The sequence below is a fragment of the Dermatophagoides pteronyssinus genome, unplaced genomic scaffold (genome assembly GCF_027571235.1).
Source record: "Dermatophagoides pteronyssinus isolate colony J.1.1.1.1 unplaced genomic scaffold, Derpt_VIB-CSIC_2022.12 sq0004, whole genome shotgun sequence".
Classification (NCBI taxonomy): domain Eukaryota; kingdom Metazoa; phylum Arthropoda; class Arachnida; order Sarcoptiformes; family Pyroglyphidae; genus Dermatophagoides; species Dermatophagoides pteronyssinus.
Genome location: NW_027461528.1, coordinates 3,490,101 through 3,505,202, shown reverse-complemented (window position 1 = coordinate 3,505,202; position 15,102 = coordinate 3,490,101). Strand labels below are relative to the sequence as shown.

General features: G+C 30.3%; 6 protein-coding genes across 6 annotated transcripts; 3 read left to right on the top strand and 3 right to left on the bottom strand.

Moving 5' to 3' along the window:
• Positions 1-730: 730 nt before the first annotated feature.
• Positions 731-2,325, bottom strand: LOC113797250 (uncharacterized). Its single transcript, XM_027347603.2, has 3 exons — positions 1,905-2,325; positions 1,390-1,746; positions 731-1,328 (listed from the first exon to the last, which is right to left on the bottom strand). The coding sequence occupies exons 2-3, from the start codon at positions 1,472-1,474 to the stop codon at positions 820-822; spliced, it is 594 nt and encodes a 197-aa protein (XP_027203404.2). The 5' UTR covers positions 1,475-1,746; positions 1,905-2,325; the 3' UTR covers positions 731-819.
• Positions 2,326-3,645: 1,320 nt separating this feature from the next.
• On the top strand, positions 3,646-5,015 carry LOC113797248 (GPN-loop GTPase 1). The gene is made up of 2 exons (XM_027347602.2): positions 3,646-4,121; positions 4,182-5,015. The coding sequence occupies exons 1-2, from the start codon at positions 3,739-3,741 to the stop codon at positions 4,807-4,809; spliced, it is 1,011 nt and encodes a 336-aa protein (XP_027203403.2). The 5' UTR covers positions 3,646-3,738; the 3' UTR covers positions 4,810-5,015.
• A 1,653-nt stretch (positions 5,016-6,668) lies between these two features.
• Positions 6,669-7,432, top strand: LOC113797231 (uncharacterized). The gene has a single exon (XM_027347581.2). The coding sequence runs from the start codon at positions 6,707-6,709 to the stop codon at positions 7,331-7,333; it is 627 nt and encodes a 208-aa protein (XP_027203382.1). The 5' UTR covers positions 6,669-6,706; the 3' UTR covers positions 7,334-7,432.
• A 641-nt stretch (positions 7,433-8,073) lies between these two features.
• Positions 8,074-10,066, top strand: LOC113797230 (very long chain fatty acid elongase 6-like). The gene is made up of 4 exons (XM_027347580.2): positions 8,074-8,285; positions 8,360-8,803; positions 9,071-9,502; positions 9,560-10,066. The coding sequence occupies exons 2-4, from the start codon at positions 8,657-8,659 to the stop codon at positions 10,004-10,006; spliced, it is 1,026 nt and encodes a 341-aa protein (XP_027203381.2). The 5' UTR covers positions 8,074-8,285; positions 8,360-8,656; the 3' UTR covers positions 10,007-10,066.
• On the bottom strand, positions 10,012-11,603 carry LOC142644953 (uncharacterized). Its single transcript, XM_075819819.1, has one exon. The coding sequence runs from the start codon at positions 11,187-11,189 to the stop codon at positions 10,224-10,226; it is 966 nt and encodes a 321-aa protein (XP_075675934.1). The 5' UTR covers positions 11,190-11,603; the 3' UTR covers positions 10,012-10,223.
• A 726-nt stretch (positions 11,604-12,329) lies between these two features.
• Positions 12,330-13,978, bottom strand: LOC113797257 (uncharacterized). Its single transcript, XM_027347612.2, has 3 exons — positions 13,803-13,978; positions 13,164-13,730; positions 12,330-13,108 (listed from the first exon to the last, which is right to left on the bottom strand). Exons 1-3 carry the CDS (start codon positions 13,818-13,820, stop codon positions 12,488-12,490), a joined length of 1,206 nt encoding a protein of 401 aa, XP_027203413.2. The 5' UTR covers positions 13,821-13,978; the 3' UTR covers positions 12,330-12,487.
• Between the last annotated feature and the right edge of the window lie 1,124 nt (positions 13,979-15,102).

The following is a 15,102-nucleotide window of genomic DNA, read 5'->3' as shown; positions in this document are numbered from 1 at the left end:
CTTTCTCTCTTTGTTTGTCTTTTAAAAAATGTTTTTGTTGAAATTCAACAGGACATTCAAGATGTCCATAATAAATTGTAATTATCATTTTTTTCACTTGCTAAGATTGTCATCGTCATTATCAAAGATGACAAACAAAAAACGTGTGTGCTCAATTCTTCTTTTAATAATTTCATAAATGATGATGATGATGTTATGGTCCAGTGATGATGTTACACCAAAGTGCTGATGCACACCTCTTTTTATTTGTTTCATTTTATTTCCAAATACAATTATCATGATGAGGATTTTTAAATTCTTAAAATTTTAAAAGTTTTATCTGAAAAAATTAAAGTTTTAAAAAACCAAAATTATCATCGTTAAATATCCAGGTGCAGATAATTTTCTTCTGTTTTTTCGTTAAAAGAGTTATAGTACACAGGTGAAACGAAACGAAAGGAAATTAAACAAAGAAAATAAGAGAAACCCAAAGGTCATATAGAAACAAACAAACAAGCAAGGAGTTGTAACCTTTTTTACTCAGATTTTGTCATGAAAAAAGAATGAATGAAAAATCTAATTGAAAATCCATTCTTAGAACAAATGAAGAGCAAACATCAAAAGTTGATCAAAAAATCTTTTGGCGAGTTAGCCGCACCCAAATCATTTTGCGAAAAAAAGTAATGGATGTGACTTGTTTGTCTTTATTTTGTTCGAATGAACCGTTCGTAGATAAATTATACAAATGAAATAAGAAGAATCTATAATTTAATTCAAGATTTATAAATAAATAAAGTACGCATTGGACAAACAAAAACATCAACAACAACAAAAATCAATCTATATGGGAAAAAAGCGTTTACGAAAATTAAGAAATTTAAATTTAGCCAATTTGGCTTGTTGTGGTGACCAAAATCGACCACGTCTTGTTGATAATGGTGGTATTAATTCATTATTATGATTTTGATTATTATTCAACGATGATGAGGATGATTGACGTTGATTATTATTATTATTTTGATTACTTTGATGATTATAATAATATCTCGGATAATTATTATTAACAACATTCCATTTAATTAGATTTTTGTTATTTAAATCACGTGTAGCTTCGATAATTATTGGCATCATTATTTTGGATTTTTTATCCATCGATGATGATGATGATAATTGAAATGGTTTAGCAATCAATACGATTAAATCATTGGCATTGGTAAATTTATTATGGCCATCATTCGAATCCAAAGTAAATTCATTATCGAAATCTTTAATTAGATCCAAATCATCATTATGACGATTATTATTGATTGTATCATTTCGTTTCATGGATTCTTGATCAAAGGATTTACCTTGAATGCAAAAAAAGAAAAATTATTCTTCTCAAAACATGTTGATCATTCACGCACATACCTCGATTATTATTGATGACAAAACAATCACCAATTTGGAACATTACTATGACAAACAGCAATAATTGAGGATATAATTGATTCATTATCAACTTTGTTTTTCTTTCTGGTTTCTTCGAATAACACACACTTGTTTTTGTTGGTAGAAATGACAATTTTTTAAATTTTATCAATTTTCCTGTGTAAGCATCATGAAATGATCTGAATCAATGAATGATAAAATGGACCAAAACATTTGTCGTTCGATTCAATTGGATGTTTTTCCATTGAAATAATTTCATTTTCTTTTCGTAGTTTTTTTCTAAATTTTCTATTCGATTATATAATGATTGAATTGAATGTGGGTGGTGGAGAAAGGCTAAAATCAGTGAAAGATTGAGAGAAAATGAAAACGAAAAACACAGAGAGAATCGTTTTGATGATGATGTAACATTTTTTATGATGATGATGATGATAATGTCGAGAAGAGAGACAAAATTAGTTGCAATTTTGATAGTGAAAATGAAAAATACTCACATTTCTTATCGATTTTCACATAAACATTTATTTTTGTTGTTCCAAACAAAAAAACCAAACCAACAACCATGTGTGATGAACACCAACGATAAAATTTGGCCAAAATATTTTTCTTTGTTGAACATCATTTGTTGGGCACACCATTATCATCAAACAAAAAAAATGATCAAAATGATCTTGGCTATTGATTTTTTTTGTTTTGACTTTCGCGCATTGTGTGCGATCGAACAAAAACTCGAGGAAGAAAGAGAGAAATAAAAGGGAAAAAGGTCTACTGACATCCTATTCATAAATGACGGAACGGAAAAAGGTAAACAAACAAACAAACATCTTTGTTTATTATCACATCAAAAAAAAATCTTTTTAGAAAAACAAATTTTTTCGGGGCCAAAACACATTGCTTATTTGTGTTGTCAATCATATCAAACAAAAACAAACAAACAAATAACAAAACAAAAACTATCAAGCAACAAGTTTTTGTTGTTGTTTCGTTTAGCAATAACAATTTCGTTAAAAAACAAAGAAATTAAACAAATCAAATGAATAAATTATTTGTGTGTGTCCATTTCTTTCAATAATGATTCTTTTTTTGTTTTGTTTTGGAACAACAAATTGATTGAACCACAACAAACAAACAACGAAAAACAAAAAAGCTTTTTTGTTTTTTGATTTAAAATTCGAAAAATAAAAAAAATTGGGTGGTTAAATGGAAATGTCATTTGCATGTGGTGGCCGCAAAAATCCAGTTATCCAAAAAAAACGAATTTTTATCGTTTTTCATTTCGAGGTCAATTTATCTTTGTCGGATTTTTTCTCTCGATTTGATGATCCAAAAGAAAAACAAAACAAAAAATGCAACATTTTTGCCATAAAGATTATGATAATGGAAAATCTTAATTTGATTTCTGTTTTTTTTGGTCAAAACTTAAAAGGATTGGTGGTTATCATCATCATGGTTGTTGCTTTATCAGCAAATTTGTTATTGCATTATTATACAATCAAGATGAATGAATGAATGAAAACAACGAAAATGATAATGATGATCTTGAAAAAAGAAAAGGTGTGTTTTTTGCTTGTTGCTGTTACAAAATGATATTATTATCATTCAATCATGATGATGACACCATTTATTTTGTTTTTTAATCCTTCAGAAATTTGTCGTTTTTCAATTCAATTTACCATTGTTGTTGTGATGGTGGTGCGGAATGATGTGAAATCTTTGATCTTTGATGTTGGCGATACTCATTTGATGATGATGATTATTATTCATTATGGAAATTTTGTTCATATCCAAAATGCTCATTCAATTTATGTGATTATTTATTGTTGAAGAGAAATCATTTGCAATGCTATTACTTTGGCAATTGATTAATGTATCATAATTTGTAATTTGTAATTTCTGTCAAAAAAAATCATGAAAAATATGATAACCGTTTCAGAATCATTATTTGATCAAACTAGATACAATTTCATTCAATAAACTAATTTCATCATTGGAATTTCATTTTATCAATTTTGTTTATTCAGATCAAACATGTTTGCTTTAATTAATTAATCAGATATTACGATATAATCTAAATGATTTTCAATCATAAAGATTGGGACATTTTTCCATTTCACATTTCCATTATTATTCGATCAATCTAGTTGTCAATTCAATCAAAATCAATTTGAATTTTTATTTTTGAAAATCATGATTTTTTCAAAAAAAATCGGTAACATTCTTTATGAACGGAACATCATGCCTGTTTTTTCCAAAACAATTTTTGGATTTGTTTTTGTTTGAATGAAAAATTCTTTATAAAAAATTACGAAATAAATCGATAAATCCATAATGGAAGTTGATGATAACGAACAAATTGAAATCAAAGACGATTCAAAAATGAATGAAAAACAACCGCCGATAAATGAAAAACCACCACCGATTTGTGTTATAATTCTTGGTATGGCTGGTAGTGGTAAAACATCATTATGTTCAAAAATGGTTCAACATTTATTCGGGAAAAATAGACCGCCATATGTAATCAATTGTGATCCAGCATGTCATCGGGTAGATTATCCATGTAATATTGATATTCGTGATTCAATACATTATAAAAATGTGATGGAAAAATATCAACTTGGCCCAAACGGTTCAATTATAACATCATTGAATTTATTCGTAACACGTTTTGATCAGGTTTTAGACCTTGTTGATAAACGTAAACAATCATATGAGTAAGTTTAACAATCAATCATTCCGAATGAGATTTAATTATTTATTATTGTTTTTGTCAGTTATGTTTTACTGGATACACCTGGTCAGGTAGAAGTGTTTACATGGTCAGCATCAGGTTCAATAATAACCGAATCGCTAGCATCGAAATATCCAACCGTAATACTATTTGTTATCGATACTGTACGTAGTCATAATGCAACAACATTTATGTCGAATATGTTATATGCATGTTCAATAATGTATAAATATAAACTACCAATCATTGTTGCATTGAATAAAACCGATATTATTGATCATCAATTTGCTATTGAATGGATCAGAAATTCAGAGATATTCGAAGCTGCTATTAATGAAGACCAAACATATATGGCCTGTCTCAATGAATCATTAGTATCAGCATTAGACATATTTTACCAAGATTTATCTGTTATTGGTATTTCATCCAAAACTGGTGAAGGTTTTACCGAGCTATTTGATGCAATTGATGAGGCCAGAAAAGATTATGAACAAAATTATCGTATTGAATTACAACAACAACAAAATGAATCACAAACCATGGAAGAATTGCAACAAAAAACGGATAAAATATCATTAAATGATGATAATAAAGCCGGAACTGAATCCACAACAACAACAAAGGAAGATTTGATTACATTTGGTAAACGAAGAATAAACTTGGATACCTAATATCTATAGGTATACGACAACAATATTTAGAAAAAACAAAGCTTTTTTTCTCTTTATACACCGTTATTGAAGATAACCGAAGCAAGCAAACAACATTCATTTTGATAAATAATTCATCTCGTTGAATAATGTTTGTTTGAAACCAAATTAAACTAATGGAATTATGTTGAATGCCATAATGTTTTAATAAAAAATTTCATTCATCAGGTTTTCCGGATTTAATGATAATGATATCATTTTCATTTTTTTGCTTTATTCAAATTTGTTTATCTTTTTTTTGTTTGTTTGATTTGTGATGCATTTACATTGTATATTTTTACAAATTATTTCCTCGTCAGGAAAAATGAATTTATTCAATATGGATAAGTTTGGATGATTATGATGAATGAATGTTTGACGTGTGCGATACAGTTTCAGAATTGAAATTTTTTTTCTTTCAAAAAACCAGGTTCATTTCGTAAACAGCCAAAAAATGAAAACCTTTAATGGAATAATAATCAATGAATGTGAAAATATGATGTGACATGATATTTCCATTTGGTGGAAAAAAGAAAATTATTGATTTTTTTGGATGAAAAATCGATTTTCTACCCTTCAAATTTTTTAAACAAAAATTCAATTTGAAAAACTTTCAAAATATAACAAATGAATTGCGCGTGCGTCTGTGTGTTGGAAGAATCTAAATCAAAAAAACTGGTTGAAACTTTTTTTTAATTAAACATTTCATCAAACATAAAGGTATTGCACTTTTTTAAAATAAAGATTAAAACAAGAGCAGAAAAAATAAACAAACTTAAAAATTAAAAAAATGATGTTATAAAAAATTTAAAATCAAAAAAGGATAAAATCTTGATCCTGATTTATCTGTGTGTGTTGTAGTGAAGAAATCGTTAATAATAGAAAATGGTTGAGATTAGTTTTTTGTTGCTACAAAACCAAATCCACAAACAAAAAATAAATTAATTTTTTCATTCACTGGACATAATGATTCTTTTTTCCTTTGATTTATTCATGGATCATAGTGGATTTTTTCCTTTTTCATTTCAATCAATTAATCAATTCATTCTTCAATTCAAAAAAACTTGCCTAAAAACTAATCTTCAATTGTTCATTATCATCGAGCGAAGCCAAGCCAAAAAAATTAATCAAAAACTCAATACAATTCATATGACCCATAATTTTCCCCTTAGCCTTCCTTTTTTTGCCTGTAATTAACATAACCATCAACGAAACAACAAAAAACCATTGTCCACAACATTATATAATAATGAAAGGATTAAATGATATATGGTTGGCTGTTGGCAAATTGAAATCCATTTTGTTTTTGAAATGAAATGATTAAATCATTTTCCGATGATGATTATTATCATTATCATCATTATTTCGCCCACTATATAGTCCATCATGTTAATCAGGTTTTTCATTAGACAGTCGAAAAAACAAAAACAAATCATCATCAATATGGATGTCGACTTTGAAACATGAATTCTCTCTTCTCGAGATTATGGTCTGGAAAAGAAAAATTCATTGTTTGATGGGTGGATGGATGGATTGTGGTTTGTATGTCACATTCAGTCATCCATTTTCTCTTTACTATTATGATGCTAATTTTAGATTTTGTTTTTCACTACACCAGTTTCGTGATTGTGTGGTACAGCCATTACCATTACCATCAATAAACGAACAAAAAATCCAGGTTATATTTCCATTTTTGCATGTTCCCAACTTGCTTGTGCTCTTCACCTCTTCATTGAATAAAGATTGAACTTTTTCTTTTTTTTTTTTTTTGGTCTCTTTTCGTTCGGTTTTTTCTCTTTTTTGTCGATATTTTTTATTTCGTATATAAATTCCGAGCAATTTCGTGTCCGAATTATTTTGTTTAGTTTTTCCATCCAAAATGTATGTCTTAAATCGTTTTGAATTATGTGTATCATCATCATTGTTGATAATATTCTGTTGTTTCATCCGAATTGATGCAAAACAAGTCGATGTTACTGAAGAAGCGATATTCGATCTATCGATTGGTGGCAAACAAATCGGTACAATTGTTATTGCATTATTTGGTCGTGATGTACCGAAAACTGTTGCCAATTTTGCACGGTTATCCAGTTCGGAAGGCTATCAGGGAAAATCGTATCGTAATTCCCGTTTTCATCGTATAATACCAAATTTTATGATACAAGGTGGTGATATTATACGTGGTGATGGTCGTGGTTCTTTCTCCATCTATGGTGGACGTTTTGCTGATGAAAATTTCAACATTAAACATACTGAAGCTGGTTTGTTATCGATGGCAAATTCTGGACCCGATTCGAATGGATCACAATTTTTCATAACATTAGTACCAACACCATGGCTAGATGGTAAACATGTTGTATTTGGTAAAGTTGTATCCGGTATGGAAGTTATACAACAAATTGCCTCCGTACAACGTGACGCTAATGATCGTCCATTAGATGATGTTGTTATAACCCGTTCGGTTACACGTCCAGTTAATGCACGTTTAATCATACCCAGCCAATAAATCAATAATCAATCGATTTTTGTATTATATCAATCATTTTTTTATTGAATCTAATTAAAACACACATGCGCATTACAAGGCATGCATCCTTTCTGTTTACATTCAATTTTTGTTTTTTTTGTTTTTTTGTTTTTTTTTCGATGATCATAATAAGTGGACATGGAGAATGTGCGAAAAAAGAAAAATTAAACAACCAAAAGAAAAACCAAATTTGGAAGTTTTTTTCAATTACATTCAACATTCACATTTTCATCTTGAGTAAAAATGAAAAAAGCGATATTCACGATAATCATCCATTATCATCGATTATTGATTGATTTATTGAAATTTAAAGGGAATTTTTTTTGTTTAATTTTCCTTTTAAAATTCTTTTGGCGAAAAGGAAAGAAAAAAATTCACATAATTAATTCCAATGGATTCATTCATTGATGACGTTTTATATGTGAGCGGGGGGAAATTTGAAAACATTCGAATTCTGTTCACACTCAAAAAAAATCTGATTGATTAGATTGTGATGATGTCAATCGATCGATGATTTCTTAAATTTCAATGTATTTTGCTTTTCCTTCATAAAAAATAAAATTAATAATAAATTACCAATATCATTAATATTATGAAATTATCAAGTAATGCAAATGACAATCTTTCCGGTTTTTTCCACTTGATTCTTGCTGCATCGACAAACGAATGAAGGAAAGAAAAAGAAAAAAAATCAGTTTTTTGTTTGGTATATAAATGAGGATGAGTGTTTGCAAACCAAGCATCACTTTCCTGTTTGTTTTTCTGTTTTTATTTGATTTTTTACAAAATAAAATAATTCATTATTAAATTTGAATAAGTATTTATCAATCTTCGACTACAACTACAACTTTCATTATCATCATCCTTTTCTGTCGTTTGCAAAAAATCAAAAACCAAAAAAAGTGATCAACCAAACAACGACGATCAAGTGGTAAAGCAAACAAATTGTAAATGATTATGATGATTAGTTTATAATGTTGATTTTTTTTTAATTTTTATATTTAGTTTCGACCATACGTGCAACTTTGAACTTGAAACACTGTTCGTTCTCTCCTAAACTTTTTAATTTTATGCATCGATTTTATCATTATCATCCAATCGCTCAGTCACAAGATCATAAAGGTTTTAATTGATTTAGTGGGGAATTCATGAAAGCAAAATCAATAAAATTTAAAATATCCTGAGAATACACACGTCATCATCACTTGGTTTTATCAAAGAAATTATAAGGCAATTCACTAAAACAAAAACATTATAATCGTCATCGTGAAGAAGTGATTTTTTTCTATTATTTTGAAAATCATGGAATCACCATCATTATTATCAATTCAATCAATGATTTCTACCAATAATAATAATACCGATGCAAATATGAATGAAAATTTTCATTCATGGTTTGAATTGATTGGGACATTATTCTTTGATTATCCAATAAATCTTGAGAAATTAGTAAGTATTGATCGAATTTCATTTTGAAACTGGAAAAAACCAAAAGAAATGAAAACTTTTCATTTGAAATGAAATTTGATTCTTTTTTCTGACATTTCATTTGACAAAAACAAACGAAAAAAGTTTCAATTCTATGTGTAAATGAATAATTTAATAGGAATTTAAACTTTTAATTAACAAAAAAATATTTAAAGTTCATCATCCTTACCCTTGATTTTGGTTGTTGTTGGAAAAATTAATGAAATAATTACCTTTACTTTTTTGTAGACAAAATATTTTCGTAATAATTGGCAAATAAGTATTTATTATTCAGCATTATATTTAATATTGGTTTTAATTGGAACCCGGTGGATGAAAAATCGACAACCATATAATCTTCGTTTATTATTAGCCATATGGAGTGGTACATTATCATTATTTTCCATGGTTGGTACAATCAATACATGGCCTGAATTTGTGAAAATGTTCTGGCATAATGGATTCGTTTCAACATATTGTAATAATTCCTATATCGATGATGATAATCTGATATTTTGGTATACAATATTTTCCTTATCAAAATTATTTGAATTATTCGATACGGCATTTATTGTATTACGTAAACAAAACTTATTGACATTACATTGGATACATCATATATTGACATTTGTTTATACATTTTATATATTTGGATTCAAAGCTGCAACTGCCCGATGGATGGTATGTTTTATTGATGATGTTTAAATTTGCATAACAAAATTAATTCAAACAATTTAGGTAACAATGAATTTAGCTGTTCATTCGGTAATGTATGGTTATTATGCATTACGTGCCATGAAAATATCCATACCTCGACAGATTGCAATGGCAATTACTGGTGCCCAAATTGTACAAATGATATTCGGTTTGATTATCCATGGCCATATAACATGGTTGAAATTATTTTCCAAACAACAACAATGTGATTGTCCATTCAATGGTATCATCTATGGTCTATTAATGTATCTGTTATATTTTTATTTTTTTGTTCAATTTTTTATCGATTCATATTTTAACAAACCAACAAAAACCACGAAACAATCAAAAGAAAATGGTGAAATTGGTTATTGTCAAAAATCATCAACAAAAGAATATAGTTCAGATAAATGCTATATTGATGATATTATTAATAATAATATTAATCATCTCCAACATCACGATAGAAAAATGAAAAAATTTCAATAACGAAATTGTTAGAAAAGAATTATTTGTTTATAATTAAATTAATTAATTATATTTTAGTTTACATAACAGTCCATATTTCAAAGGCAATCATAAGATGTGTGTTTGTTTGGGTGTATGAATTGTGTCAACATTAACTGAAAAAAAATTCAATTATAAAATGTGCAGATATTGATTCATTTGTATTCTCTGGACGGATATTTATGGAAATTTATCTCATTTAATTTGATTGACTAATTGAATGATTGGATTTACTTTTCCTATCCGGTAATATTACTTCGGTGAAATCGGCATTTTCATTCAACGAATAATTTCCACTGGTTTGCTTTTGCTTCAATGATGATGATGATAACGTTGATGGTAATTGTACCAAACATTTGATTGGATCACCAATGCTATCATTATCATCATTATGATTATCATTATTTTTGCCATTCAATTTTGTGTTTCGTCCATCACTATCACTATCGATTTTTGGGATTCGATTCGAATGTTGCTTATGATGATGATGATGGTGATGGTGGTTACGATGATGATGCGAATGATGATAATGTTTATTATGAAACTGTTGTTGTTGATGATAATTTGGTGATGGACATGGTGATGAATTTGATATGGTTGATGATGATCTACCACCAGCATCGGCTGCATCATCCTTATCATCATCACCGATAGTGAATATATTTAATCGTACACCGCCCATTTTTGGTGGTGCAACCATATAAGATCGAATATTTGGATTATTTTTCATTGATGATGATAATTGTTGTTGTTGTTCTGGATGAATGGGATCAAAATGATAATTAGGATTGGACATTTGTTGATGTTGTAGATTAGTTGGGCCAATATATTGCCAAATACCATCCCCACGATTAACAGCACTCCAATAACCATAGGAAAACAATGCAATGGAAAATATGGTGAATGTTAATGCAACATACATCATTTCATTATGACGGCCTCGAATAGCAATAAACATTGCCACCAATATTAACAATAAAAATGTAAAACCCAAAAATTTGCCCAATGTTTTGTTCGATATCTTTGATCGACGTTTTATTCTTCGAGGTAAATTATGGTGTTGATGGTGATGGCGGCGATGCTTATGACGATGATCAATTCTATGATTGGATGAATTAGCATCAGCACTATCGATAATCGATATGGCAGTCTGATTATTCATCATGATGAAATTTGTCTTTTAATTTATATTCAAAAAATGTTTTCTTTTTTCGTGGATGATGATAATGCTGATTGTTGTTGTTGAAATGATCGATTTTTCGATATGACATATCGTTGTTGTTGTTGTTCTGGTTCTGGTTTGACTCACTTTTTTTTCTTTCAAGAATTTTTCCCTCTAAAAATTTTCACAATTTTATTAAACGAAGAATTTTTTTCAAAATTAATAAAATTCTTTATTGACGTTTCAAGTAGATTTTTCTATAGATGAAAAAATTTCTGCACAAACCACCGAAAACAGCAGCCAAAAAGACCATTTTTCTTGATAAATGTCAAAACAAGTGAAAATAGTGTCCTGTATTTTTTCGGAAAAAGAGAAAATACTAACCAGCAGCCAGAATAGCACACAATGATTCTGAGCTCGAAAAAGTAGGAAACAAATTCTGAAACTGAATTTTGTTTTCTCTGGTTTTCCATATCATTTCACATTGCACGCATTTGGACGCAAACTCTAAATAATAAATAATAATAAATATTTTCAGGCGAAAAAAGTAGCGAGTCATTTCGTTTTCTATATGTCTTTCGATTCTTTTGAATTCTGAACCTAAAAATTCTTTGTTTGCGTGTTGTTGTTGCTGTCATAATGATTGTTTGTGAACATAAACACACAGTGAAACAAACAGTATAAAATATAACCTGGTTTCAAACTAATAACAATAATGATGAACCAGAAACATAAAAACGGCCTTTTATTTTTTAGTAAAAAAACATAAATATATTCTCTGAGAATAAATAACAAGAATTATGCTCAAAAACAATATTGTACTGACAAACCATACAATCTAATGAAAAATGGAGAATAAAAGAAAGGTAGTTGAATGACAATAAAAATAATGATGATAAACTAGAAAACTATGTTGAATCAATCATGAATCTCATTTCCTGAATTGAATCGGGAAAAGAATAAATCTTTTGTCATTCAAATTTTGGTTGGTTTATATTGTTAAAGAATGCTGTTTCCATAACAACAACAACAATCATAATAGCAATCATTTTTTGGAAAGCAGATTGTTCAGTTTTGTTTGTTGCAGAAAATTCTCATTATTATATCGAAACGAAATCAAATCGGATCAGATCGGATCGGATGTCATTTATGAATGTATTTTTTATTTTTTTATTCATTCCAACACAACAGAAAATTTGATGAAAATGATGAGAAAATGAAAAACAAATCGGCAAAAAAAACGGATATGAACATTGTGTTTTTCTGAACTGTGGCACTATTGATTTGAATTTTATTTTATTTTAACCTAAATGTGAACCCCAGGTTTGTGGCTGTGTTGCTGATGGTTGGCCATATGATTGTTGAATGGCGGCACCGGTAGAGGAACCAGCACGTACTGCAATAGCAGCTATTGGTCGAATGGTCAATGTATTCGGTTGATGATTACCAGCAGCAGCTGATGAAGCAAATTGAGCACCACCAGGACCTAATTGCAGTGTAGTTGTATGTTGTGCTGGAACGCCTGGTGATGATGAAGCAACAGCCGGCGATGAGTATTGTTGTTGAGCATATTGGGCATATTGGGGTTGCGATTGCGGTCGTGGAGCAGCAGCAGCAGCTGGAATAGTACCACCAATATGGCTTTGAGCCCATTGTGGAATGGCTGGAACTGAAACTGCTGCCGATGATCCAACACTTCGTGCAACTGGAGCCGAATGATAAGCGGGAACGGAAGCAGGTGCAGCTGCTGCTGCGGCACCTTCGCCACTACCTAAAACTTGAAAACCGCCAACACCGGCTTGATATTTAACTAAACGTTGTTTGCCATCAGCATCAACAAATCCATATTGACCTTGAACGGTACCATCAGGTAATCGTGATTCTTCACGAAAACTATTGCCATCACCGGTTCGATAGCCAAACTATCAAGGTAAAAAAATTGTTATCATGGATGTTTAAACAATAAGATAAACTTACTCGATAATCTCCGGCTAGGTTTTCACCAATTTGGGCATAATGAACGGAAGCTGGCCGATGTAATGGTGTCGGAGCGACAGCAGCAGGTGCAGGTGCGTGAGCAGGTGCACCCGTTTGGTACGCGGAAACTTGAGGAGCAGCCAAAGCTTGTGGGTGTGATTGCGGTTGTGATTGTTGGGGCTGTGGTTGCAATGCTTGATGTTGAACTTGCCAACCATAATTCGAAGGAACGGCAGCAGCTGCAGCTGCCTGAGCTTGTGCTTGAGCTTGAGCTTGAACAGCAGATGCGGTCAAGCCTAGACCAGCATATGGACTAACGGCAGCAGCTTGCGGTTGCGGTTGAGCAGAATATTGGCTATATTGAGCTGGAGAAGCGGCAGATGCATAGCCAGCGTTTGGTGCCGAACCATATACACGGATTGGTTGCGCCAATTGTTGCGGTGACAAGCTATATGCTTGACCTAATGTGGCCGATGTCGATGGTGTTGGTGGTGTATAATATTGAGCTTGACCAGCTTGGCTTAACGAATGCTGACCATGACTCAAGCTGATAATTGCCGACAATATCTATAAAGCAATTCAAAGGTAAAAAACGATTAAACACGGGAAAAATGTTCGGGAAATTCACCACCAATTTACCAATAAATATTTCATCATTTGTTCGTTGGTTTTTTCTATTTTTTAAATTTAAAATTCAGAGTTTATAATTATTGCAATTCGATTCTCATCTGCGAATTGATTTTGAATGAAATGCTGCAATCACAAAACAAAAAACAAAGTCGATTTTTGAATCGAATGATCAATTTATCAATATGATCATTGGATTTTTATGATCGGTCCTCGTTTTTGTTTGTTTTCTCTCATTCAATCATGATCATTCCAAAACTCAAATGAATATTTTCAAAAGAGAATCGCATCAAACAAAACATTCAAACTTGTTTCATTCTTTCTCTTTTTTGTAGAAATAATATTTCTGAAGAGACAATCTTCTTCTTTGGTCCATCAATCTATCTCATTATTATTATTATTATTGAGGGCCATTTTTGTTCCAAAAGGTTGATAAAGAGATAATGGAACAAGTGTCAATGGCAATTGTTCTTTTCGAAATTTTGAAAGCATATTTAAAAAAATCAAGTTCAATCACAATAATCAAATTGATTGGTCTGATTTTTTTTGGGCCCATGTGATTGAAATAAATGAAATTAGGCCAATCAATACAAATCGATTGAAAATTTGCAACAACAAAAATATTCCCACATTTGAGCTGAATTGAAATTGTGTGAATTGATTGATTGGCTGATTGGTCAACATATTCGAATTCGGGTTAAAATTTTATTGCGAATCAAATGTGTTGAGTGATCAATGAGAATGGTTTTATGGAATTGAATTGAATTCTTTTATTGGTTTGCAAATTACAAGCAAATTTTTTTCATTGAAAATTTCGAATCCAAGCCAAAATCCCAAACGCAATTTGTTGTTTTATTGAATAAATGCCAATCACTATGGTAGACCACATTATCATTTGAATGAACGGAATGGAGGTGAAGGTCATGATGATGGTGATCAAAGATAATCGATTGTTTGTTATGAATGGATATGTTAAATATCAAAAAACAACAGGCAGTGATGGTGACCATGGTGATCATTTTGCTATTTGAACATTATCGATAAACCATCATGATGATAGTGGATGAAGCCGCCACCCTTGGGCCAATTCTTCAAAAATAAAAGAGTTTTATTCATAATGATGACAGAATGATGGATCGATGCCAAGTCAAGTAATCATTTCCAACAAATCAACAACAACAAGTTCTCTGTTGTAATAAGACTATTCTTGGCGAAAAAATCAATATTTTACACAATTTATTTATGGCTGCCCACATAAAGAAAACAACATTGTGGTGTAAATATCAGATGGAATCCAAATTGCCACAATCAA